At 44.5% G+C, this 27,540-nt stretch overlaps 1 protein-coding gene across 6 annotated transcripts in view; it reads left to right on the top strand.

The window, feature by feature from the left end:
- DAGLA (diacylglycerol lipase alpha) overlaps positions 1–26,737 on the top strand; it is a 64,302-nt gene extending 37,565 nt beyond the window's left edge. For 5 of the 6 annotated variants that reach the window (XM_032189092.1, XM_032189093.1, XM_032189095.1 and 2 more), the window contains exons 7-20: positions 2,655–2,789; positions 3,459–3,536; positions 4,778–4,902; positions 6,038–6,194; positions 6,491–6,574; positions 6,700–6,777; positions 10,913–10,993; positions 13,204–13,346; positions 14,956–15,024; positions 16,020–16,092; positions 17,175–17,371; positions 17,734–17,863; positions 18,885–19,066; positions 19,771–26,737. In XM_032189092.1, coding sequence (XP_032044983.1) covers positions 2,655–2,789; positions 3,459–3,536; positions 4,778–4,902; positions 6,038–6,194; positions 6,491–6,574; positions 6,700–6,777; positions 10,913–10,993; positions 13,204–13,346; positions 14,956–15,024; positions 16,020–16,092; positions 17,175–17,371; positions 17,734–17,863; positions 18,885–19,066; positions 19,771–20,698 — 2,460 coding nt within the window. In that variant the 3' untranslated portion in view covers positions 20,699–26,737. The remainder of the gene's footprint in view (positions 1–2,654; positions 2,790–3,458; positions 3,537–4,777; positions 4,903–6,037; positions 6,195–6,490; positions 6,575–6,699; positions 6,778–10,912; positions 10,994–13,203; positions 13,347–14,955; positions 15,025–16,019; positions 16,093–17,174; positions 17,372–17,733; positions 17,864–18,884; positions 19,067–19,770) is intronic. The other variant, XM_032189097.1, reaches the window with a different exon arrangement.
- Positions 26,738–27,540: the final 803 nt, after the last annotated feature.

Here is a 27,540-nt window from a genome sequence, read left to right as displayed (position 1 = left end):
AAATCCAGCAAGTGTTCTGGCGTGCTGGTCCTCCCAGGTGCTCCTGCAGTACTGGACAAAACACCTCGTGGCTCCTGGGGGACATCCGGCCCTGAGCTGCTGTCCTGCTCAGGAGGAACGGCCCAGGACTGCTGACCTTCACAGATCTGCTAGAACTGCTTAGGAAAATCTGTCTGGAAAACTGCAACGAAACAAGCTTTGTGCTGTGGCAGCTCAAAGAGCAGCGTTCCCTTGGTGGTTACGTTCTGCCCCTCTGCTTTTTGGGTGCACCAGCTTCCCTCCTGCCTGGCAGCACCTCCAGGTGCCTTGCCTGGGTACCCAGAGCCGCCTGCCCTCAGGGCAGTGCGGGCACTGCAGCCTGGCTTGGGAGCCCTGAGGGGCAGCCAAATGTCCTGATTCCTGAACAAATGTATTTTATCTAGGAATGCAACATATTTCACCTCGTGTCAGGATTTTTTTTAAACAAACTTCTCATTCTGCTGTGACTGTTGGTTTCTACTTTTTTTTCTAGTTGAGCATAAAAGCAGATACCAGAATCTTCAAATTCCTTGTGCTATTGAATTCCCACTTTACATTCAGCTTGTGTGATTTCCAGGCTCTTTTCTTTGAAGAAACAAGCTCTGACTTTGTCCTGGCATGGCAGTGTGTGGAATGAATGCATATGTAATGGATCAGAAATGAATCCTTTGCTGCCTCTCCCAGGCTTCATGGGAAAAAATGTTCTAGCAGGGGATGATTGTCCTCTGAGCTGGAAAATAGAGTTCTTCTGAGCGGACGTGGCATCAGGGCAAGAATCTGTTTTAAGGGTTTGGAGTCAAGTCTGCAGCACTAAGGCTCTGCCAGCCCCAGAGCCTCCAGGGTTTGTAGCAGAACACTGCAGACAATCCCACAGTGTCATATCCAGTGCTCCAGCAGAAACCCCTCCTTTGGAACAAAACACATGTGTTGGACTCTTTGTTCTGACCTTTTATTTTGGTCAGAGTGTTAAAAGGAGGGTTTGTTATTTCGTTTTATTTTATATTGAGTCCATTTGCATTTCTTGCATGCTTGTAGGAACAGTGGTAGGATTTATGGGGTTGGTACTTTGAGGACTACGTGGTTGTAATGTTGGAGAGGTTGATGCAAGTCCATTTGCTCTTCAGAAGCACAGCTGGTGTGGAAACCTGCACAGTTGGCACCTGAAGTCCCATTCCTAAAGATGATTTAACTTCCTTTTGTAGGCATGTGAAAAAATACAGAAAGTAATCTCACACTCCAGGAGTTTGTCAGAGATGAATGAATGTAGGTCACTGCCTACCAGCCTGCTAGGGGGAGAAGGGACTTACTTTCTTGCCTGTCAAAGAGATGGAGAGATTCTGACCTGAAGACCAGCCTTTCTTGAACAGCCCAGGCTTTCTACAGACCAGACTGCAGTCACGTGGCCTGAACTCTGAGTAAAGGCTGCTATGAAAATACAGGCTTGGAAGTTCAGGACGAGACTGTTAAATCTTCATAGGAAAGGTTTAGCAATGGCATGAGTGAAAATACTGACTATCTATGTCCCACAGCACTTGCTAAGTCCCGCTTTTTATTTGTTTATCCCTTGGGTCACTTCTGCCTTTAAGTTCGTTGTTCTGAGCGATGGCCAGACGCATCACCTTGCAGTCCAGCCCATCTCCAACCTCCCAAACCATTCTCATTCAAGGCCCCGTGTTCTTTCATGGTACAGAGCCAAAGGGAAAACAACATTCCTCATCAAAATCTATGTCACTCTGCTTCACAGCCTTTGGGTGACTTTTGAAGATCACTTCCACTTCCCTCCCTTCTGTGGTGTCTTCCTTTTTTTGGGGGGTGGTCACTTTCTCTGCTGGAACTCTGCATTTAATGACTCAGATCTCTTTTTACAGGTTTTTCTCTTCAGGCCCTTTTGCTTGGGTGTGGTCCAAGATAAACTTGGAAAAGCTTGGTAACTTGCTCAGCTCTTTCAGTACCACAAGCTGTAGTATGTAACACCTGCTTGTCGTGATTTAACTCTTTGAAATTGTATAACAAAGAGTGTGATAACAAACAATGTAAGCAACAGAGGGAGTTCAGTGGCAAGATTCAGAAATCCCTCACTTTCTCTGTGGGGTACCAGGGATGGTGAGGTCTAGCTTAAGTATGGGGAAAATGATTCCAGGACAGAGTTACGGAACTGAAGAGACTGTTAAATAGAACAAAATTGGTGCACTTTTCCTGAATCGCCTTTGTTCTACTGAAATTGCTTTTGAGGATAAAGTAGGACTCTGAGATGACATTGGATTGGGATTTGTTTGGTTCTTGGCTTACTTCCTGTGCCTTATTTACAATGCAGAGATGAAAATGTTTCCCTTCCCTCCCTTTGTGTTTGCCTTGCCTGTTTTGATGTTGAGGTGGTCTGTTTATCCACACGGAGGCAACCAGCACAGTGCAAATTCAGTCTCAGCTGAGACCTATGCGTGCAACTACGTAAAATACGAAGGGCATTAATAACGATTAGGTCAGATATGGTGTTCCCTGAAGGAATCCCATGGATGTTTTGGAGAGAACTACAGAAATGAGGCCATTGCTGCCGCATTGGTTTTCATTCTGTGTCCTGTTTTGAGGCTCCCCACACCCAAACTCCTCCTAAACCTGTCTCTCCGTGGATTTTGCAGGACGCCTACTCTGAAATCGCCTACCTTTTTGCTGAGTTTTTCCGAGACCTTGACATCGTCCCATCTGACATCATTGCAGGCCTGGTTCTTCTGCGGCAACGGCAACGGGCAAAGCGCAATGCTGTGCTGGATGAGGTGGGTAGAGGGGGCGTGCTGCTGTGCAAGGAGGTGGTAGGCATTTCACCTGGCCTCTGACTTAACCTGTTGCTCTTGTGACTTGCTGTGTGAGAACTGCATGTCTCTGCCCACCTTGTTTCTGTTGTGTGAGGGGCTGTTGCCAGTCACTGAGCTGTAAAATAAGTTCTATCCTTTTTCCAAGACTCCCAAAAGGGCCCAAATGACACTAAGTTGGGCTTGAAACCTGTTGTCTTTTCTAGGCAGGTGATACATACAGATTTAGCTCTAGACCCCAGATGGGCAAGTGCCTTGAAGGAGGAGGCAGTTACTTTGAAGTGAATAGGAGGATTACTCCTTCTATACAGTGATGTAGAGAAGACTTCAGCATTTGGACAGAACTGCAGCAGGAACATCAGGGAAAAAATCCTGAATTCTCAAGCTGTTACTGGCATTGAGATTTCCAGATTGCTAACTCAATAGAGAAGTTGTGTTTTGTTTTTTGTTTTTTTCTTTCCTCAGAGGTGATGTTCAGACAGCAGTGATCAAATCAGGCAGAAATCAGAACCCATACAGGAGACTGGTCAAGATGCTTGCTAACAATCTTGTCCCATGTTACATACATAGTTCTTATGTAGATTTTTGTCTTGGTGTCACAGAGAAGAATTTTTGTCTGTTTGTGACTTACAGGCAAACAATGACATTTTAGCTTTTCTGTCTGGGATGCCAGTGACCAGGAACACAAAGTATCTGGATCTGAAAAATGCGGTAAGTCACTGGACTGTGATCTTGCAAACTCACCATACCTCCTGTGTAGCCTGTTTTCTTTTTTTTTTTTTTCAGTGGTTTCTCTTTTCTTCTGCCCCTCTGGAATTACCACAGAAATTAAGATTGGTACAATAGAATAAAAACGCTTGCTCTCCCGAAGCTTTGTGTTCAGATCACTTTTAAAGCCTTATCTGCCTCTGTCCTCCACGTGGCGGGAAGTGGTAGTATTTCCACTCAGATAGGGAAAGACAATGCGAGGCGTCTCCGAAGCCAGATGTACGAGTTCAGTGCTGCAGCCAGGAATGTTGTGCAGAGCTCCATATGGTGGCACCAGCAGCAGAGCTCGTGAAGCCCAGCAGGCAGGGCTCCATCACGATGAGGGAAGGGAGCTTCCTGGAGCGAGATGGCCTTCCTTCCTGGGGCTGGTTCTGTCAGCAGTTCTCAGGATGGAAATGGCTGCAGTCTGCTTTATGTAAATTGAGCTTGGCTTTTCTCCTGGCATGCTCCTGTTGCAGCCCTTCATCTGGGCTATATTCACACTCCTTGATTAGACGATACTGCTGCAAGAGATGCAAGACTGACCCAATCCCAGTATCTCTGATCAAGCAATTCTGTGATTAACCTGCTTGTGGCTATGCTGTACTCTGCTGCATTTAATGCTAACATCCTGCTTGTGTTCAGCCTGTCTCCTTCTGCATAGGGTGCTCGGGGAGCAATATCAGCATGGCTTATAGAAGACAGCACTGGGGCACGTGGCCTCACCCTGTCTTTATGGTCCTCTCTGGGCATCTTCCTTATGGCCTGTGCCCATGTGGAGCAGTGTATTTAGAGAGCTCATCTTTCTGAGACTTAAATTAGTTTCTCCTACGTTCAGAGAGGGTTGGGTGGGGTAAAACCCACAGAGAATGACCTTCCTTTGCAGCAGGGTGTTTGATACATAGAGGAGAATGCCTATAGAACTAACTTCTGCCTTTGTTAAGCAGCTAGCAGGGCCCCTCGGATCACAACAATGGCATAGCTATACTGGGAGGGGAGGGAGAGGATCTTGCTAGAGCATAACCAGCGCACTCTCCTGCAGCCACCTGGAAATGCTGACAGTGTTTGCTGTTCTAGTGGTGGTAAGAGTGAACGCTGATCTTCAGAAAGAAGGGTGTAGTCTAACTAAGATGGAAAAAGGGAAACAGGAACAAATCAACGCGTTAAGAGAATAAGGCCTTTAGTGAGTCTCTTGTCTCTTTCAGCAAGAGATGCAGCGATACAAAGAGGTGTGTTACTACATGCTGTTTGCCCTGGCGGCCTATGGCTGGCCCATTTACCTGATGAGGAAGCCCACATGTGGACTCTGTCGCCTGGCCAGATCCTGCTCGTGAGTGGCCGTCCTGTCTATCGCTCTGCCTTCTCTTCTTTCCTCTTCCCTTCTGTTTTTTCCTGATTTAAAACTCTCATTTCTTTCATCAGTTTGCTCTCTCCCTCATTCTTCAGTTACTTCCTTCTTCTTTGCTCTTCTCCTTTTATTCCTTTTTCACTTCATATGCTGTCTCTACCTCTTTTCCTTCATTCTCATGTCTTTCTTACAGTTGCTTATCTTCTTACCTTGTTAAATAAACCAGACTGTCATATGCTCTATCCTCTCTGGTGCACTAAGGATCACGCCAGTCCTGTGCAGTTTGGACAGACAGTGGAGAGAACTCATCTGGCACAAGACTGCTTTCACGCTGAGTCAAAATAGCTGTTGTAGAGTGCAGAAATCAGATTTATCAGCAAGCCCAGATATGCAGGGAGTTGACATTTGGGTCTTTATTAAAGCATCAATAAGACTTGGCCAGAGTTTGTGCTGTGCTCTCTGTTTTTTTTTTCTGCCATGCTATACAGTTCTCACCTCACAGTAGCAATGCTGTAGTACAGTTCAGGATTGCATAGTTTTAAATGTTTGCTTTTAGCTGCTGTAATGCTGTCATCAGATTCTCTTTGGGGTTGAGCTTTTTGCACTTATGCAAGCAATTTCTTTTCACTTTTAGCTGTGAAGCATCTTTCAGGGAAAGGAAAGGAAGAAAGAATCTGCTTCTGTTGTGGCTCTGGGATGAGTCTAGACCTGTTTGTTGTTTATTGTAAATAGATACACATCTAATAAATGCTATCTGCTTGTGTGTTGAAGCAATAGAGGAATTGTGCAATTAAGCACAGTATTCCCTGAGGAGAGATCCTAGCCCTACCATGCAGTGATTCCTTGGAGACTGGTTGCACTGTAGCTCTCTCTGGTGCTCAGAAAGTAAACTGCATTTGAGCCCAGTGCCCCTTTTTGATGCCGAAACATGAGTTGTGTGCTGTTTTGTGCAAGAGCTTCAACAACTGAAGGAAACCATTGCTGTCAAGACGAGGCCAGTGTGTCTTGCAGGGTCCCCCTTCCTTTCCCTCATCTCTAGGCATTCCACTCTAAAATCCAGTCTCTTCCACGTTCCTCTTTCCTCAAAGCTCTCTTTTTTTTTTTTTTTCTTCTGCAGATGTTGCTGTCTCTGTCCCTCACGTCCCCGCTACGCACCCAGTGTTACCATTGAGGAGGATAATTGCTGTGGCTGCAATGCCATTGCCATCCGGCGCCACTTCTTGGATGAGAACATGACCTCGGTGGACATCGTTTATACTTCTTGCCATGATGCGGTAAGGAGTCTGCAGCCCCCTTCATATCTGGGGCATGCTCCTACGGTCCCTCCTAATGGGGCTCACATGCTTCCAGATGTAGTGGTACAAAAGAAGGGAACTTGAACCTTTTCCTGTCTCTCTGCCAAGAAATTCTGCCCCTTCGACAGAAATATTTGTTTACTGCCCAAATCAGATCGTTCAGAGGAGTGCTTACCTGTAAGGGATGGTCTGTCAAGCTGCTCTTTTTTCCTGAGCAGGAGAATATGTAAACAGGAATGTTTCACCTGAGTGCTACAGCAGTGGATCTTTTCCAGGTTTATGAAACTCCTTTCTATGTGGCTGTGGACCATGATAAGAAGAAGGTGGTCATTAGCATCCGAGGAACGCTGTCTCCAAAAGTAAGTGCACTGTGAGACCTCATCCACCCCGGGCTGCCCTAGCAAACTTTCAGGATAGCCTGAGACCTTCTTGACTTGCCCTTGCTGTTTGACTTATCTGAAACACGGTGACTTCTTTTCTTCAGGATGCCTTGACTGACCTAACTGGGGACGCAGAGCGCCTTCCAGTGGAGGGTCACCATGGGACGTGGCTGGGACACAAGGTATGTAAGAAAACACTTCTTATTTTGATGTTTTGAGTTAAAAAAAAAAAAAAAAAAAAAAAAATAAAAAAGGGAAAAAAAAAAGTATTAAACTGCTTGAGGTGTTAAGGGTGTTATGTAACTGCAGTGAAATGGCTATGAGATGTAAAATAAATAAATCATTAAATTGTAACAGTTAAAATCAATCTGTAATAATAATAAAACATTAAAAAAAAGCAACATGCAATTAGTAAAAACCAAGCTGCAAAAGGAAACCGTGGAGACCTAGAACAAAATTATTGGTGTCATTGAAATTACTTTTTCTTCCAATGACCTTTTCAAAATTTGCAATCAAACCCCAACAATATGTTTAAAATTCTGTTGCAATGGGATAGTCATTGAACCTCGTAAAACGATATTGGCAGGACTTGCTACTGTGTAATTAGACTGACGCTGTGTGTCTGTGTTAATGATCGGGAGTGGGCTGACTAAATCAATTTGGTACAGAACTCACCTTTGCCCCAGTCCAGCAAAGTAATGACACACGTGCCGAGTTTTAAGATTATCAGGAATTTGGCAGCCTCTCAAGATGCCGTGCCAGACTGGGAAGAAAAAATACAAACTGGAGGTTGTGTGTGTTGGAAGGAATGTAGTGGCTGCTAGGAAATGCTGCTGTTCAGGGAGACAAGATGCCGCTGATATCTGGTCAGGGTCTCTTCAGGGCAGGACACTGAGCTCAGCTCTTTGGCAGCCGTGAGCTGTGAGCTCCTGCTTCATGGCCAGTGTCCTTCCAGATCACCTCTTCTGTGCTTTGATGCTTTGCTTTAGGAAGTGGAGCATTAGTAGCTGATAACTGCGTGCTCAGATGCTTAGATACAGGTCTGATAAAGAAGCCAGATACCCAAGGAAGTGCTGTTGGGACTCTGTGGTCTTGAAGGAATTTCTGACATGCTCCCAGAAAGTGTGTTCTTGAAAGCAATATTTTGTAGCTCCTCTTTGGACAATGAGTGCTTCTTTTTTTTTTTTTTTTTTTTTTTTTTTTTTTCCCCCAAATGAGAAAATGAATCAATATAGTGATTACACAGGACATCGTATAGAAACAGAGATACCTGAGGAAGCATTTTGTCACATAATTGTTATTTAGATATCCGAGCCTTTACTACTCATTTAACATTTCTGAAGTGTTATGCCTGCTGCTGAAGAGAATGTTACTTGGTTTTTTACTCATTCATTTAGTTCAAAAGGGCTTCACATAATCATTGTGATAAGCAGTTCATAAGTTTCAAAAAAAAAAAAAAAAAAAAAAAAAGGAAACCAAAGGAAAGTAAGGGAAATTTGTTCTGTTTTAAATGTGCAGAAAAACCAGTAATACCTGCAGAAGCTAGTTTTTCCTTTTGATCTCTTTTGTACAACAATATTCATCTGCCCATAACTTACATGAAACATCAGATCATTTCCTGTGTTGTATATTGATTTTTTATTTGGCGTTTGTATTATTTCTTTTTCTATTGTTACTCATACAGAAATACAGCTTTATCTCAAATTATTATCAATATTAATCTTCAGAAAATAATGTACTGTTGATTCCTGAGGGAAACTAATGGAGATAATAGAATTTAAAAATGCCTGTCTTGATGCATTTTTAATGTCCAGAAGTCAACTTTAATATAAAAGTATGTGACGTATCTTGCTAACGCATTTAATTTGAAGAAAAGTATTGGACCATTTGGGAGCTTCCTGTAAGTTGTTTGGCTTCTGTTATTTTTCTTGCTGATTCTGTCCTGCACACCCAGCAGGCTGGGAGCCAGCCTGTCAAGCTGCTTCACGCAGTGTCGATCAGACATCTTACAAATTAAAACTCTTGATGTTTACATGAGCCTTCTTATCACTCCACTGGTACCACAGCTGAAAGTGTTTGATTGTTTGGGTTGCTGTGAATGCCACAGTTAACATTTGTTAGGTCTCTGAGCTATTTTGGGTCAGAAAGAACATAGCTGTAACTAAGGTTTATGGGCTGCTGTGCCAAAAAAGAATATAAGTAGGGGATTATTGCAACTTAAAGAGGAAATTAACAACAAAAAGATCTAACTTTGCCATTTGAGATAAAATCCATTGAATTTTATAACAAAGATCATTTAAAAATAATCACAAGTGAAGGGCATGAATTCATGGTTAGTTCTGTTGAACCTGTATAGATCAAAGCTGCTGAAGTGATGACGTTACAGAGGTTTGTCTCATGCTGTTGAGCCAGCTAGGATGACAGTGAGTAGCTGCTAAGAATGAAACCCTGAAAGCTCAGCCGTGATAGCAGCCCTCACTGGTTTGATAGAACAATCAGTAATAGCAATAACTTTCAAGCTCTTTTCTACCACATAAATGCCCTCTTTTGTGGGTTTTCACATACACAATTCAAATATTGCATAGAAGTTTTGTGGTGTCAATTGGTGAAGAATACAGAATGTTTCCTACTTTTCCTAGATCTCCAGGCTGTTTGGTTATTTACACATTTAAAATTAAACCCAGGTAGTTTTATTCCATTGAAACTTGTGAAACAAGGTCGTGTTTAACAGAAAGCTTAAATGCAACTTTGGTAAGTCTCATTCCATAATGTTAAAATCACTGTCTATGTTAAAATATGCTGTAATTATATATATAAAAAAAAAAAGGGCAAAAAAAAAGATATAAGGCTGACTAACCACTCATTAGTGATATAGTGATATCACCGCGGATTTAGGTCATGCTTTTCAAAAATAGGATCCTAAATTCATGTTAGAAATTTATATAAGTAGCCTGCTATTCACTTCTCATTAGAGTTGGAAATGGAGACTCTTCTGAATGCAGCTGAAGCTGGCTAGCTGCTGAGAGATCTGAACACAGGCATGAAATATCATGGCATCTGCTTTTTTTGATAATGACAGTAGCATTACAGATGTCCCATTTCTGGGCTCAGCAAAATCACCTGTCTTCTTTTTCTTCAATAGGCAGATGGGTTTGATGGTATGTTTGATATCGAGGACTTTGACAATTCCACATTTCTTTGCTTTTTGAGGGGTCTGTGAATTCTTTTGTGTCTTTGAGATTAAACGGTGCTCAATAATATTCATTTCGTACTGTTTTGTACAGTTTTCAGGTAGGAGTGTAATGGAAAATAGCAGAGGAGATGATCCTCCTTGGTTTTTGGCCAGCCTAGGCAGTGTGAATTACTTGAGATATGTAATCAATGAATTAGAAGTAGCCAATTTCTGTTTACCTGCGTTCACCTTGGACTACATCACTGTTTTTAGCCTTTGCAGTTCAGGCTTGCTCACCACTGAATATAAACTGCAATAAAGGCATAACCAAGAATTTATGCAACAGACCAAATTCTAGCCATTTGTTTATATCAGTGTTTAGCTGCATCTCTGTTATGCAGAGGGAGACAAACTCTTTAAATGCAGCCGTCAGCTGGGAGAAAGGGTAGATGTTTAGAACCAGACTATCAGTTTTTTCCCATCCTCCAGCAGTTCTTAGCTTCTAGGAAATAAAAAGCTTTAAAAATTTGCAGTTAATGTCCTTTGACAGCTGAATCCACTTAATAGCTGCTGCTGCCTGCAGTCATCAGTAACTCTTTCCTCCACACATAGAGCTGCCACTTTTTCCCTCCAGTTATGTCTTGGTGTTTGTGCTGTTGCCCTGTGAACTTGTTAGGCTAGCTCATGCTCTGATTTGCAGATTTCCATGGAAGATTACAGTTCTGTTGTTAAGATACTGACATGCAGAAAATCAAAGTTTGGTTCTCCAGCTCTACTGCAGGTCTCGGTGTGAGCTGAACTACCAGATACACAGCCTTGTGTTTAAGTTAGGGTATGGTGTGTGTTTTTTTCCAGACTTTACACCACAAGCCTAGGAATAGGATCTATGAGGGTTGTCATAACTTAAGAACTGTCATTACTCCTAAACAATCTGTGGCTCTGGTAATCAGTGAGTCAAGACGTGTCTAACGGAGTCTTCCTAAACGTGGAGTGGAGTCAGTATTCTTCCTCAGCCTTGGCACGTGCTGTGTGGCACTCTAGAGATTGTACAATGTTCAGGGCAGTTTGGTGCCACCTAGGTGTTCACATCAGTGTGCTGATCTGCAGCCGTTAATGTCCTGTTCTGTCTTTGTGTTTGCCCTCAGGGAATGGTGCTATCTGCCGAGTACATCAAGAAGAAATTGGAGCAAGAAATGGTGCTTTCTCAAGCTTTTGGACGAGACTTGGTGAGCATTAGTTTTTTTTTTTTTAATCACTGCAGGCTGTAAAGAAGTTGAGATTTCCCTAAAATGCTGATTTTCAACCTCCAGGTCCCTGAATCTGTTGTACTAACTTCTAAAATCTTCCTTCCAATTCCTGTCCCTCTGGATTTCCAGATGGGCCATGAGTTACTTATTCCCACAAAGCTTATTTTTATTTTGAAGCCTTCTACCCAACAGTACTGCAGAGCTCCAGATTTTTTTTTTTATTCCTCGGGCAAAGCTAAGGCAGGAAGCCCCATTCATTGGCAATGCAGTAACAGGGAAGATTAAAAACAAATCAACAGGAACTAAAATCCCATCTCTATGGAGATTCTCTTTGGAGACAGCAGTGGGATGCCATGCTGACTGTCTATGTGTGCACATTTCTTGTGATAGAAAGCTATAGGAAAACCCGAGAGAGACATTACGAACAAGCTTACTTAGCTTCTGTGTCACTAAAGGCACAGTCACCCTCCCTGCTGGGGAGGGATCTTCTGAACTGCCTGATTCCCTGCTGCCAGACAGCTGTCCTTTTCTTGTGCCCAAATAATGTCTTGGCCTGAGCAGGCCCATGGGAAATTAGCCACAGCTCAAGGGAGAAAGAAAAGGAGAAGAGGGTTAAAAGGCTTGATGCTTCCCTGGAACTGGTGTTTCACGAAGTCAGTGCAGAAGCGTCTGTCTTGTGATGTTTGGTAGGTGAAAGAAGAGATACATAGACATCTGACTTCTTTTATCATGCTTTATTCCTCTATACCCAGAAAACTCACTGATTTTAAGTGAGCTGTTGCTTGTGAGGATTTTTTCCTGCTCTCCTATAGAGCTCGGTTGCTATCTGACTGGTAAGGATATGGTGGCATTAGAAGCTCTATATTTTGGTTGCCTTCTGTGTGTGATAACAAGGAACACGTCTGGTTCTGTTTGAAGCTGGCTTTATGCATGGTGGGTCCAATTTCTAATGGATGTAATAGAGCGTAATTAGCTGGACCTGACCCACAAAGGTAGAGAGAGAACTTCATTAATGAGATGGAACTACTGGCTTGGGTTAGGAAATGAAGTAGTCTGAAGTTAACTTTGAAGAATATATGAAGAAGTGGTATGGGTGGAACATAAATGCCATCTGTCCCAGGTCCCAAATGTTTGTCTACCCCAGTAAATTGTTTCTGACAGTTGCCAGCAACAGATGTTCAGGAAAATACAGTAACAAGTGAAATGCATAAAGGCTCCATTCTCTCCCAGTATTCACCTCAACCTCACTGACTGTAGAAGGCATGATGTTGACTTAGAAGTGGTCTTGAAGTAAAATGATACAAGGAGCTTTCTTTCCTGTGGCTTTGTCTGTGTTCTTTTTTTCACCTTATGCAGAAATCTATAATCACAGCTGTGGTGACCAGATACTGTGGAGAGTAGGATTTGGGTTCTCTGTCCTTGTGTAAAGCCTACAAGGCATGGCCAGAGCTCTGACATCTGGCATTAAAACAAGATCAAAGTTTCTCAAACATTGTCTTAATGAACTGCTAGAGTCTAAGCCATGCCTAGTGCTCTCGCCTCTGAATAACAAGAACAGCAGAAATTTTTAGAGAATAGTTTTGTCTTTGAATTACTTGTACAATTGCCAGCTGTTGGGGACATCTGAACTTCAAAAGACTGCTGTTCCAACTGCAGGTTAGGATTTCTGTTTTTCAGCATTCACAAGTAGTGAAATTAATGAGAGCAAGTCATAATTCCTAGAACCAAGGAGACCTCTAATCTGTGAGTCTAGGCTCAAATATTTTCAGATGGTTATCAGATCTGAGGAGGAACAAAAAGCTCATCAGATTCCAAGTAACTCAAACAACTTGAGTGTACATTCCCTTTTTTTTTTTTTTTCAGGGAAGACCCAGTAGATCAAATGCTGACTCATGGAAGTGTAGGAGAATGAATTCCCATGTTCCCTCAGAACAAGCGCTACTGGAAGACAGGAATGTGCCCTGTGCCCAGCTCCTGTGTGACATAGTAGAGCCACTGTAAATCAAAGCTGTGTTCCTGTTTCAAAATATAACATAACTAGTTCCCATTGAAGGAGGAATTGTTTAGCTGGAATGTGGAGTGCTCACATATAGCAAAGACTCAGAAGCTGGGGAAAGGAACAGATTTGGAGGTTTGTCAAGTTTCTTTTTGGTCTGACTTCAATTTCTTCTTTTGTTTTTCATTTTCAGGGGAGAGGAACAAAACACTATGGCCTGATTGTGGTTGGCCATTCCCTAGGGGCTGGCACAGCTGCCATCCTGTCCTTCCTTTTGCGTCCGCAGTACCCGTCACTGAAGTGCTTTGCCTATTCTCCCCCAGGTGGGCTGCTGAGGTAGGTGTTGGGTCAGGAGGTCTGGTGACAGGGTGTGGGGGGGGTGTAGCCGTAGCTGGAAAGATCCTGGTTGTGATGTTCTGATGAGCAATAAAAGAAAGTCTCTGCCCTGAGAAGCACGTAAAAAAATGTAGTGTCAATTTATAGGACCTGAGAGTTGTTGGCAGCCCTTGTTCTCTGCTGTAGTTTAGAGTTTAGGATATGATCACAGGTGACCACTCCCAAATATTCAGCTTTGTTTACTTCTATAGCTCTTATTTAACCCTGACTAGTAGGAAACACAAGTTGAGTAGACAGTGCGTTTTCCTTGCTTATTGTTTGTACAGTGACAATGTGTCCTCTCCCCATCCTCTGTGAATAGGTGTGCAGAATGGGAGATGGAGGCGTTTACATTTGGTCAAACATCAGATCAGTTTGGGCTCCTTTTGCAACTGACAAAGAAATTAGCACTTCCAGGGTGTGATTTCTGTCATTCTAAAGTGGGTGTCTAAAATAGGTCAGAGAGGTTGTGCTGCTTTGTTGCCTGTTTCTCTCCTTTGGTTGTAGGGGGAATCTAGGGTAGCTGCCTCAGATGCCTGAAGAAAGGTATTGTGAGTTTCTCCTGCTGTGAACTGGAGCAGACCTGCTGATCGTGTTATTTATATGGCAGCCAAATAACATCCCACTTGTGAAATAAGGTCTTTCCAGTCATGATGGGTACAGTGAGTGCACTTAGAAGGACCTATGGATTACAGCCTTCTTTTGTAGCTATTGCATCATGTTCCAGCAGCAGCCAATGGATTTTAACCATCCTGCTAATGATTCTGGACGTTAGCATGCCTTGTTGTGACAATAATGTCTAGTCATCTGCAGCTAGAGAGGAATTGCTCTGCAGAATGTTTTCTGAGAGTTTTTTTTTTAGCTTTCTGCTTAGAGCTTTCCCTCCTGAGTTCCCTTGATAGCACAGGCCAAACAGTACTGTGCCACCTCAACTGTCTGAGTTCAAGGAGGTGCCTCTGACTGCCACACTTCTGTTGCACTCTGCATCGTGCCCAGGATCATCTCTAGGTCAGTGGTGCTGGTGGCCTCTACCCGTGGTGACTGATTCAGAAGAAAAGTCTTTAGAAGGTAGCTGACTGCAGAATGAGCTCATGGAGTGGAAGCCTTGATTTCCTTTTGTCTTGGTGCTCAGGTTGCTGCAGGAAGTGGCCATCTTAGTTCTACTATGGTGTCTTTTTAGAGTAGTCTCAAGAGCATGGAATGTCTTCTTCCTCTCTGGTCACCTGGCCATTCCCAAAGCACAGGAAAACTGCTATGAGGTGTTGAGTTAGAGAAACTTCTGTTTCTAAGTATATGCAGAGCTGTTCACAGGTAAGAAAGGAGGAGGTGTGCTATCTGAGCTATACCCTTACAGAGCAGTGTTGCTTGGGGCATGGGATGTGAATATCAGGCTCGTCTTTTTAAAGCGTGCAAGTCCTGAGGGCGTCGAGCGGCTTGTGTTGTGTGTTTTATGACCCAGGTTCACTGTAGTCTAGTAACTTCTCAGGTACCAGTGGCAAATTGGGAATGAAGTGCAGTTTGCTGCTAGTGAAACCCTGTTTGCTTCTTCTTGGTCCTGTTTCTCTTCCAGTGAGGATGCCATGGAGTATTCAAAAGAGTTTGTGACTGCAGTCGTGCTTGGCAAAGATCTAGTGCCCAGGCAAGTTGAGAAGTGTCCAAATTTCTTGATTAAATATCTGCTGTTCTCTACCAAAGTCACCTGTTTCCTTTCAGAAACACCCAGATCATACCTGTCTTGTGTCCTCATTTACCTATCCTTATATGCTTCTCACTTGTCTTCCTAGTTTACCTGTACTGCTGCATCTTTTACTGCACGCCTATATTGGTGTTTCACACACCTTGTTATAGGCATATCCCTCCCCATCTCTGCATCAGTTGCCTGTATGACAGAAAAAGGTGAATAGCCAGCCTCTGTAATAATACTCATGGTGGTGTCTGATGTGTCAATGCCATCCTTCTGGTTGTCTGTGTTATCTCAGACCTCTTTACTCTGCCCTGAACTACATGTGCTGATTTCTTGTCATCTCCTTCATTTCTTGTCTTGGCATTTCTCACCTCTTGTTGCTGTGACATATTCCCCTGAACTAGGGGGGTAAACAGGGCATTGAACTAGGAGCCAATCAACCAGAGTTTTATTTTTACCTCAGCCCTGTTGTGTGACTTCAGGTAAATTCTCTATGTACAATATTAGGCATGTAGAGTTCAGTGGAGGAAAACTACTACAATATTCAGTATACCTCTTGTTAACTTGTATAACAAAACCCTGTCTATCCTGAAGTCTGCTTAATGGTGTTGTATAGCTCTGTGCTATCTTTCATTTGTTTCTTGCTCACTTGTTTCCCTGATGGCTTCATTTCCCTCATCTCATCATTGACCTTTCATGTGCGTTCACCACTCTGAGTCTGCTATCGCATTTCATACTGGTTTGTGGTCACAGTGGTTTCTGTGGCCTTTTACCCTGCTCACTGGTCCCAGGTGATGCCTCAACTCACCTCTGGAGTGATCTACGTTATGGCATTGTTGTTTCTTTTGTAGCATAACTTCTCATTCTTCTGTGCTGTATGTCTCTACTATCCTGTTACCTGCCTGCTGTTCCTTGCCCAGCTGTTGTAACCACATCTTCCTCTTTTCCAGAATTGGTCTCTCTCAGCTGGAGGGATTTCGCCGTCAGCTTCTGGATGTTCTTCAGAGGAGTAACAAACCAAAGGTAAGAATGAAGATTAAAAGACTTATGAAGGCAAGCGTCTGAGCAGTGATGATGATAGCTCCGTGTCATATAACAATGCTGCAGACTTCTGCACTGTAGGTCTCCTCAGGTCCACCATGTGTGTTGTTTCCGTAACCAGAGGAGTGATGGCAACAGCAAGAAGACGCCTAGAGAGGTCTGGGTTAGGGGCTACGCTCTGCAGGCTGAGTTGTAACTCTGTGATAATTCTGGCTCATGTGCTGTAACTTCACTGTTACATGTCTAAAACAGCAGAGCAGGAAGCTTTCTAATCTTGGCCTGTTTTGAAGACTCTTTTCCAAGCCTAGCATTTCGGGGCCAACAACAAATGGTAACAGGCTTTGAAGTGCAACAGTTGTCTGCTTCTAGGCATTGCTGTGTGCTCTCTGGATGGTGCCCTTCTAGGACAAGTGGCCTGTTAATGTTTTGGAGATAAGAAATGTGTAAATTTGTTCTTCCCTTGTCTTCTTTACTATTACATTGAGATGGGAAAAGCATAAGACTTGAAGATTCTTAGGGGTAAAATATTATATAAATGATCAATTGAGGGTAAAAAAAAAAACAACTGAGCTAATGCTTTTCTTGATAGAATTCTGTGGGTTTTGGCATTTTTTCAGATTTTAGGATTTCTTTTTATACATAAAGACATAAAGGGAATTTTTGTCTGCATAAGTTGTAGTCTTGCTTCTTTTGGTACATTAAATATTCAGTTTCTGTCTACCTTGTTTATCCTGGAAGATAAGCTATCCATTGGTGGACAAATATGTTTGCTCTAGATCCCTAACTCTACAAAAGCATCCAGCAAAAAGAAGATGGACAAGATTTTGCCACTTTTAAGGTTAAAATTGTGAAAGGAAGGGAGAGAGAAGTAATTTTTCTGAGCAAGGGTGTTATCTCTCTCTAGGTTTACTATTCAAGCAACAGGTGCATGAGCTCTGTTTTTCTCTTTTCTGATATTAGGTATTCAGTTTAAATAAAACTACCTACAGTGTCCCGTGAGATGGCTCTTTCTCTGATCATTTTCTCTTCTCCATATTCTCCTTCCTTTCCTTTGTGCTGGACAGTGGCGAATCATTGTGGGTGCTACCAAGTGCATACCCAAGTCAGAGCTCCCTGAAGAGACAGAAGAAAACTCAGTAACAAGTAATCGCCTCTGGACCCATCCCAGTGATCTGACTATTGCTCTGTCTGCAAGCACACCGCTCTACCCGCCTGGCCGCATCATCCACGTGGTGCACAATCATCCTGCAGAGCAGTGCTGGTGAGTATATGCAGAGCTGTGAAGTCAGCCTATGGATGGGGGGTTGAAAAACTTCTGTTGGAAAAGACTTCCCAAGAGGGCAATCCATCCATGAAGGAGGTGACTTTTCACTGCCTTACGGTGATGGTGATTGTGTCCGTGCTGTGAGGATAGAAAGACACTTGTGTTGCTGTTTGTTAGTGCAGTGCTTTAGAGCAACGGCTGTAGCATGTGTATTTAATATTTCCTCCCTCTATTTTTCCTCCTGTTGTTTTTTCTGTCTCTGTAACCTTCTGTTTCATGCTTTTGCATGCCAAAACATTGGCCTGCTCTTTCATCCCCTGCTCCCCATTTTCTCCTCTGGATCCCAACTCCTCTTTTAGTTGCTGCGAGCAAGAGGATCCCACTTACTTTGCTATCTGGGGTGACAATAAGGCGTTTAATGAAGTCATCATCTCACCAGCGATGTTGCACGAACACCTCCCATACGTGGTCATGGAAGGGCTCAACAAGGTAATGCTGAAAATTGGGATCAGGGGGTGGGGAGGGGTCACTCAGTTCAATAGCATGGACTTTGGCTTGAATGTGTGGAAGGCCTGGGTTTGGGCAGGAAAGGCTTGGCATGATGATGCTGTTGAGGTGAGCTGTAGACACGAAATGTCCACAGAGCCAAAGTTGTGTGTGTGTGCTGGAGAGCCAGGAATCCCTTTGGTGGGGTTTGGGCTTATTCATTCATAATGCAAGAGCACTTAAAATGCCCTAATAACACCAGTGCCTTATCACAGGCCTTCAGGTAGTCCTCACCCAGGAGAGCAGGCTGTTTAAATACACAATACCTTTCCCTTTGTGGGGGAAGAGAAAAGAAGACTGAACTCTGGGTCAAATATGTGTAGGCTCTTTGAGTCAAACGTGATGAGGTCTGGAAATTGAATGTAGATTTCAGTCCCAATGCCCAGAGTCCCAAACTAGGTCCTGTTTCCAATTTTAATGCCATAATAATATGAGGTTGGGTGGTGTTCGGTTCACTCTCTCAAAGCTGCCTGTTACAGCATGCAGTTCAAGTGAAATTTAGTGAGCTGTGACAGCACTGGATGTCTGTGCATGCAGCTGCATGGGGTATTTCAGAAGTCCTCCACGCTACTGTTGCAGCTGCTCTGTTAGTCTGCAGGGTGGCTGAGCTTATGCTTATGTGTAATGGTTGTGGAATGAGTCTCTGCTCCTAAACTACAGTTCGTAGCCATGCAGCTCTGCCATAGAGAGTTAGCCAAATCTTCTCTACTGTATTGGTGTGAAAGCTGCTTCTGCCAGCATCTCTGGGCATCTCCCCAGCACTGGATTCCCAGCAAGGCATCCTGACAGGATAGAGTACGTCAAAATTCACTGATATAATCATTTATGTCAAGACTTTGCTCTGTGCTTGTGGAACACCTCAGTAAGAACCAATGGCAGATCCAGCAGTTTGGAAGTTTTGAGCTAAGAACAGCGAAGTTATCTCCAGTGAAGCACTATTGTTCCTTTGCTTGCCTTGTTATAGGTCTTGGAGAATTACAATAAGGGGAAAACAGCTTTACTTTCCGCTGCCAAAGTGATGGTGAGTCCTACAGAAGTGGATCTCACCCCAGAGTTGATCTTCCAGAGTCAGCCCTTGCCTAGTGGACCCTCAGTGCAGATTGGAACTGGAGCCATAACAGTGGACAGAAGGAACAGCAGTACAAAGTAAGACTACATCTTTGAGTTCTTTGTAGGATCGTTGGCTCTCCTGTGGGTCCACTGTGATTGATGTTAGTGGGAAGAATAGATCCAAGGGCTGCCTGTATGGGACTTTCATTTTGCTTCAGTATGTCTTGTGTTGTGCTAGGTGAAAAAGGATCCTTTGTGTTGCTTAAAAATCTGCTAGTGCAGAAAGGTCAGGGGAACCTAGAAGTTGAAGGTACAGAAACTTCCTTTTCTTATCAAGGCAAGTGGGATTTTCCATGGAACCACAAAGACGAAGCTTGCAGGGGAAGGAGTTGCGCCATGCAGACGAAACAGGGAAGTGAGAAACTGAGAATGAAGTAACCTGGTCTGGTGGAAGGTGACCCTGCCCATGGTGGTGGGGCTGGAACTAGATGATCTTTAAGGTCCTTTCCAACCCAAACCATCCTATGATTCTAAGACGGTTTGTGGTTGGAGAGCAAATAGGAATCATGATAGAAACAGGAGGCCATCTTAAGAGGCATTCATACCTTTAATGATTTTGTAAAGTGAAAACAGTTTTGTGTGTATTCTTGCAATTTATTGCCATAAGCATTCCTGCTTGCTTCTCCCTCTGTAAGAATTGTGCCCTGCAGTCTGTGCCCCAGGCTTGGTTCCTCTGGCTGTTCTGGCAGCTTTTGGTTCTGAGTAATTCAGTCTCACGTTGTCTCTGTTTCTCATTGCAGGAGCAAGTCCCATTCTGAAATTAGCTTGGAGGGGTTTTATGAGACAAAGCCACTTTCTCCTGTGCAGAAAGACCCCGTGGAGCTGCTGCTCCTGGATACAAAGGAACGTCTGTCTGTGGAGCTACAGGACCGACGTGCTCCTCTTGCAACCATGGAGAGCCTCTCTGACAATGAATCCATCTACAGCTTTGATTCAAGGCGTTCCTCTGGTTTTCGTAGCATCCGGGGCTCTCCCAGCCTCCATGCTGTCATGGAGAAGGACGAGACGCATTGCTTTTATATAGACCCTGCTATCCCTGAGGAGAACCCCTCCCTCAGCTCGCGGACAGAGCTGCTGGCTGCTGATAGCCTCTCCAAGCACTCCCAGGAGACTCAGCCCCCTGAGAATGCACTCAACAGTGGTGGCACTACCCCCCAGCGACGCTGCAGTGAGGAGGGGGCCAGCAGTGAGGGGGACCGTGTTTCCTTAGCCCCTCGTGAGGAGCTGTCCCTCCAGAATGGACGGCTCACTGATGTTCCCAGTCCCCAAGTGCTGGAGTTTGCTGAGTTCATAGACAGCCTCTTCAATTTGGATAGCAAAAGCAGCTCCTTCCAGGACATCTACTGCATGATGGTGTCTGACAGCTCCAGTGACTTTGCAGAGATGCCCAAGTCTGTCAGTGATCAGGAGATCCTGTTGAGGGCGCAATATGAACCCAACCTAGTCCCAAAGCCCCCAAGGTTGTTTGCAGGCTCAACAGATCCTTCGTCGGGCATCTCTGTCTCACCCTCTTTCCCCCTTAGTTCATCTGGAGAACTCATGGACATCACTCCCACAGGCGTGAGCAGCCAGGAGTGCCTGGCCACTGACAAAATCCGGACTTCCACCCCCACTGGGCATGTAACCAGCCCTGCCAAGCAGGAGGACCTCATGATTTCTGCCCTTTAGTGCAGGGCAAAGGGGTGCGGCTCTGAGAGCTGATCCCGTAGGCTGCGTGCTGGGATAATACTTGGAGGAGGTGGTCATCAGGCAGTTCAGATCGGTGGAGACAGCTGGAAACATTCCTTCTGGGGTGACACGGTGGTGGCACACTATCTGGAGGATGGATTGTGCTCGAGTCCCATGCGTATAGCTGGGATAAGGAGCATTGCCTCACGAGGCCTGCTACACTGAGAGGGTCTGAGTCAGTAAAGGTAGATGCAAGTTCCCTACCTCAGCCTGTCTCGTTTCATAGAAGAGGCAGATTCCTTGCCCAAGGGCACCTGCTGAGTTTGGGAGCGAGATGCTCTGCTTCAGGGAGTCCTCTGGGGTAAAGCTTCTCTGAAGCTTGAGGATTAGATAGACAGAAGCAAGGGGGCCAGGCCAGATCACCCCCTTGGTACCGTTTCAGTAGTTTTGGAAATGAGCGGATTGAGACTTTGGGCCCTGTTGCACTACCATGTCGGATCTGGCCCAAGATCCAATTCGTCACACTTTCACGGGGATTGCTTTCCTAGGACACACTCTTGTTTTAAAGCCATTGGGGCTGTATTCTCCCCAAATGCAGCCTCCCTTTCCCTGGCCAGGCACAGCAAGAATCGTTCTGGCACTGTTTTCTCTCCCCTGAGTACTTCTGTGTTCAATGACCACCAGGCTGCTCCTGAGAGGAAAGGAAATTGTTCTGAAGAGCCAAAAGCCCTCTGCCATGTCCCTCCTTTGCTGGAAAGAGTCCTCCTGGATGCCATCATCATCACTTCTCAGTTCCCTGGACTGCTCTGAGCTGGCGACGTTCCTATAGGACTGACAGGATTCTCATCTCGGAGCTTCATGGATGGATCAACTTAAAAATATTTAAAAAGGCTTGTCAGCACCCAGCATTATTTGCTAGCTCCCCGCGGAGCCTGGGAGCCTCTCCTGGACCCCGCTGGGTCTTCACACCACCCGTATGCAGTAATCACAGATCAGTGCCAGCCTCTCTCATTGGGAGTTCAGGGAAAAGATGAACTTTTACTAAGTATTGAAATTTCTTGTATGTTTACAGAGCTGCTAAGCTTTATGGAAGGTATTTATTAAGCAAACAGGGAGGCTTTCTCTAGGCAAGAAGCATGTTCATTCTGTCCTTCCTGTGCCATTCCCTCTGGCGACTGAGGGGGAGAGAGGGTGCACAAGTATGACTGCGAGTCCCCTGCTTTTGAAGTGGAGTAGGGTGTTGGGAGAACCCCTAGGATCAGAGTCTGGGGGAAACTGTGCGTCCCTTGTCCACCTCCCTGTTGCACAACGTGTTACAAAGCTGGACCAAGTCATTAGCAAAACTGCCTGAGCACTGCTGTGCAGAGCCTCGGTGCACAGAGGAGCCTGCTAGAGCTATCTAAGCAGTGAATTTCTGATGGTGGAAGCGTGAAAGAAACTACCTATCTAGAAAGTTAAACATACTGTGACCTGGTGAAATCCTTTAACTGACAAAACACCTTCATATCAAAGCTCAGCGGAGTTACCAGTCAGTCTCACTGGAGCTCTGTCCTCCCTCAGTGGAAGAGAAAATCCTCTCTTAACATCCCTATAATGCTAGGGGTGTTACTTCCCCCTATTCAGCTGTGGTGTTTCCATTGTGGGAGGATGCTGTGCTTCCCAGGAGCTTGGTTCATGACAACTCCCTGGGCTCCTGGTATCCCTCAGCCTCTGGCTGCGTTTGCTGAGTGGCCTCTGGAAGCCCCAGTGGTGGATCAGGGCTTTGCTGGCCTGGGTGCCGCACAAACCAGGCACAAATGGTATCAAATACCATCACATCAGAACAGGAGCCCTTTAGAGCCAGTGTGCATTGATGTAAATGACTTCAGGTGCACAGAAACGAACTGGACTTTGTCCAAGTGCTGATCTCCCACTCCATTTAATGTGGGATACTGTATCCCCTGCTCCTTAGAAATTACAGGGCCTCTAGAACTGCAGGGACTTTGTTAAATGGGCAGTAAAATATCGTCCCTGTGCTTTGGGTTCCAAAGGGGACCTCTTCTATACAGTCTTGAATTGGAGGGAAGAAGTCCCTCTGAATTCAATGTAATTTGTAAAAGAAAAAAACATTTCATTCTGAGCAGCAAGAATTACTTTTTGTTTTGTAGGTCCTTCAGAACAGAGCAGTGTTTCCCTTGCTGAGAGGTTGTACAGTTCAAGAGCTCACACAGAGCAGCTGTGTAAGTGCCATCAGGTCATCCACTATTGCAGACAACAGGGTAAGGCTGAACTGCTGCAGATAGCCTAGAAGCATTAAAAAGGTGGTGTCCAGGAATACGTACAATGAACTGGGTAGTTTTGAGAAAGGGAGCTAAAGCATGGGGAGACTGAGGCTAGCAGGCTAGCTCAGCTCCCAGTGCAGACTGCTGACATGCACGTACAGTGGGGAAAAGGATTCAATCTTCTCTTCTGCCTTTAATTTTTGGCAGAAGGTGGGGAGTAATAACACTTAGCACTTCGGCAGAGCATTATATCTGCAAAGCACTTTACAAACATTGATGAAAGAATCATCTCTGTCCCTGGCAGTGAGGTATTAGGAGAAGTCTCTCTGAGACTAGGTGGAACTACTGGTGCCCTACCCGAGGATGGTGGGGAGATGACTCAAGGTGAGGAAGGTGGATAACCTCCCTCTTAAGAAAAAGTTGTTTCAATAGCAACCCATTGCGATGGGTTGCAATATTGCACTAGAAAGTCACTTCTGACCTGGGTACCTCCCTTATGTCCTGGAAAACACAATCATTGTGTGAATGTTTCCTTCTCTGTGCCATTGGAACTGCATCCTGGGGGAATGGGGTGACCTTGTCCCGACCAGCTGTAGTAGGAAACAGCTTGGCATGCTGGATTTTTCTGTTTTGTGCTCTCTGATTATTAGGCTTCTTTTGAAAAGCCTGGAAATGCCTAATGCTTGTGACCTGGCCTTGCCATATACCAAGGCAGTAAAAGTACAAGAGAGACATCAAAGTTAAAGTTCTAGTTGCTTTGCATTGGGGGTGATTCCTGTTTTCCATTACTCTATTGACAAACAGATCTGTTTCCAGTCCTCACAAAAAAAAACCCTTGCTAAGTAGTTCCATGTTCTTTGCATTATTTCTGCTTTAAATGACCGAGTGTCTTCATTCTTATCCCTCCGATGCTGTAGGATTGTTTGGACAGGCTGGTCTCCTATTCCATCCTGACAAAGCATATCTGGAAAGGTACAAATGCCTGCTAAACCTGTAGCTACCTCCTTCATTCTTACTGCATACTTCTGCTTGCTTTCTCTGCCCTCCCTCCACTCTGATGTGTAGCTCTCTTTGGAAACAAGAAGCTTCTTCAGATTTCTTGATCTCTCAGCTTCTGGTTCCTGCTCTTAAGCTTTGTGCCTTTTAATGTTTGTATGCTTCCCTGATATTTCGGTGGGATGTTCCACCCCGTGAGGAGGCAGTGCTGGAAGAGCAGCTTGTAGTGCCTGACATGCTGAACCTCAGTAAAACAGACAATAGTTCACCCATTTCGATAGCACATCCTTAAATCCCCTGAGGTTTATTGGCAGAGGAGTGGAGCTAAGACCACCAGGTTCCTGGAAAGCAGAGAGTGGGTTTTGTGCACCTTAAAATCAAAGCATAGTAAGTGAAACAATATACACCAATGCAGCTTTGCCAAAGAGCCTCGCACAATCTTTCCACCATCCCCTGGTGCAGCAGATTTCAGCTGTCTGCATAAGAATAGGACTTGGCATGTTTGCTCCTGATCTTCTCAGCAGACAGTAGTGGAATGTGATCTCAAGGCCTTGAAACACTTGGGGGCAACAAGGAGGGCTGTTAGCTAGGTGTCTGTCTGAACACTGTCCAACAACTTAGAGAACAGCCTCTGACCCTGCCCCGAATTTGCTCACAGGTTGTGAAGGGTTTGGTACTGCTGTCTGGTTTTCATGTCTACAGGCTGCCCTCCAACCCTTTTGGGTGTGTCCAATGTGGAAGAAAATTTCTGATAATATTCTAGGAAGCTTTGATAACCAAGCCCTTAGCATGTAATGCTGGCTGGCTGCATTTTTTGGAGGCTCTTCTGCATCAACAATAATTGCTTTTATTATTGTTTTAATTGCAGTGGTGCCAACATAGGCAGGATTCTGCTGTGTTAATATGCACAAGCGCTAAACAAAAGGACAGCCCTTCCCCGAAACCTAGCATTATCCCCTCTCCTTCTCTGTGGAGCTTCCCTCTCTATTTGGTACGAGCATTTTCTCCTAAAGCTGTCTCTCTAACCTTTCCTCTTCTCCGTTCCTGTTACCGAACCAGGAGCTACCTTACCTGTCGTTGTGGTTACACCATCTCGGGATGATGGTGTCAGTGGTGTCTTAGTCCACATCCTTGGCAGCACTACTTAAAAAGCTATCCCCAATGATCTCGTGATGACCCAAAACACGGGGGAATGGGATTCCAGATGCTGTGTGTCTTCCCAGGATTCTTGATGCACTTGAGAAAGCTGCTGCCTTCTGTGGCAGATGAGGCTATGTAGGAAGGTCAAAGCATTCTCAACACCAAGAGGGTTGTTAGATGCAGATGTGGTATCTCCAGCTTTGCTTACCTTGTTTCCGGTCACTCTTTTCAGTGTTTGTTCATAATTTCTGCAATTTTAAGAACTTTATTCAAATTAAACTGCAGTTGTATGACACGCATTGCTCTCTGCCGTGGACTGAGCTGCCAAAGCTAGTTGTGAGCACAGGTATTCAAACCCAAAGGTTCCCATTTATGTGCTTTTATGATCTTGTTAGGTAAATTGCAATAGCAGCAGCAGATCCCAAGCAGCAGTAGGATTTAAGTGGGAAGTAGTTGCTGCTGCCAGTGAACAAGGGCACATGAGAAAGGAGAAGCACCAAGTGTGTTTGGTGCACATGCTCCTTGGAGCTTTTCCTGCTGCAGGAGTCCTTTGTTACTCTGTACCTGGTCTCCATCAGAGGAAAGAGAATAGGGCTGATGTGCATGAAGCCCAGCAAAATGAATGAACATGGCATTATTTTTTAGGTATTTTTTTTAGGTACTTTTTAAGGTACTCCTAGTTAAGGTTGCCCTCTGCTCAGTTTCAGTGTTTGTAATCTGGGCCTAATTAGGAAGGTTTTTAAAATCTTCCCTTAAATATCTTGGATGATTTTGTTTTGTTTTTCAGGGGTCTTTTTGATTTGTTGCTGCTCTGGATTCAGTCGTCTCAGTCTTAATGTTCTCTGGAGCTTCTCCATGGTTTTGATTAATACTGCTTCCCAGTTTTAAATTCATTTTAATCCTTGCTGCACCCTGTTTTCAGACTGAGTGATCGGATCTCTACATGCTTGAGAGCATCCTGTTGAGTTGTAAAAATGTCCCCTTGTAATATATTCTTCATGCACTTAACTGATATTAATTGTTGCTGAAACGCATGTGTTGCTGTATTTAGAACGTTACTTTCATAGCTATATCCTTGCAAGGAAGACAGGGAAGAGGAGCTTCAGTCTCAGCCGGCCCCAAATGCACGTTTTGTCCTTTCATCATATTGGCACCCTGATACTTGCCGCTTTCCTAGGATACTTGTCAGGTCTGGTAGCAAAACTGGATGCGTGTTACCCTGCCTATGCAGACAGTGCCTGGGCTCTTCTACGGATCTTACAGTCTGAAGAAACGGATTTCTAAGTGTAGTGAAATTTGTGGGGGTGTCTTTTATCTACTGAGCTACAAGCTCCTGCTTGTTTCTGCTGGATGCCACTTGCACATGCAAGTGCTGCGTATACTTGTCAGTGCTGACCACATCCAGCTCTCACGAGGCCTGGGACACTGGAGGGCATTCTAGCCTACCCTGTTGCATTTCCACACTCAGCAGAAGCACTTCTGCATTGACTCAGAACCCAGGGACTGGCTAGCCCACAGCTCTGCTTGGTGCCGTGTTCACGCTGTGCTTATGCACACCCACTGCTGGAATATTCTCTTCCCTCAGCAGTAAGAGGACATTGTGGCTGCAGCAGCTGTTCTTGCTTTGCAGCAAGGGTAGCAGTAGTATTTGATCTCCTTTTTTTTTTTTTTTTATTTTTTTTTTAATTTTTTTAAGGGATGACCTTCTGCAGGCAGTAGTTGCAGCCATGTTAAGCCACACAGGCTGGTAATTTGCCAATGAAGTGGTTTACATTGAAATACTTGAAAAGTTTTCAAAGACCTTTAGAAAGTCTCCAAATGTAATGCAAATACTGGCAGACATTTAAAATAGCCTCTGGTCCCCAACAAACCTAGCAGCTTTGCTTTTTGCTTAGTAGCTCTTTCAGCTTTCCTCCCTTCTGTAGCATTACACTTCTTTCTGCTCGGACAATTGAAGTCTGAGATGCCTTTTGCTGACAATCCTTCTATGCTGTCACTTGTTTGTTATCCCTTCTCCTGTTTAAACTTACCCCACCAAAGCTGGATTTTTGCTGAGCTGTTTTTTAATTATGCTGCTGCCAACAGACTCTCAGAACTCCTCTTCACTTTAGGAAGTCTAAAGACAATCTCTGCAATCCTCTTTCTCATTGGAAAAGCATAGGGTGAGTAAATATTTATTGTCTGAATGCTTCATTGGTAGTTCTGTAGCAGCAGAAGTAATGAGTTACAGAAATACCAGGAAGTGAAAGGAAAATGGTAGAATAATTAACAACTGAACCTGAAAGCTCAGTGTAAAAACAAAGATTTCACAGGGATATGTTTCTTAGCAGGTGAAACATCAGCTTCTTCCCTGTCTGCAGTGTACAGGTGCCTCCTTACCTGCCTGACGAAAGGGAGGGTTGGAAATTCAGCAGTTGTTTTGCACACACTGCTCTGATGCTCTGA

Source organism: Aythya fuligula, chromosome 5 (genome assembly GCF_009819795.1).
Source record: "Aythya fuligula isolate bAytFul2 chromosome 5, bAytFul2.pri, whole genome shotgun sequence".
Classification (NCBI taxonomy): domain Eukaryota; kingdom Metazoa; phylum Chordata; class Aves; order Anseriformes; family Anatidae; genus Aythya; species Aythya fuligula.
Note: the sequence above shows the minus strand (reverse complement) of the source record. Positions and strands in the feature narration are given on the sequence as shown.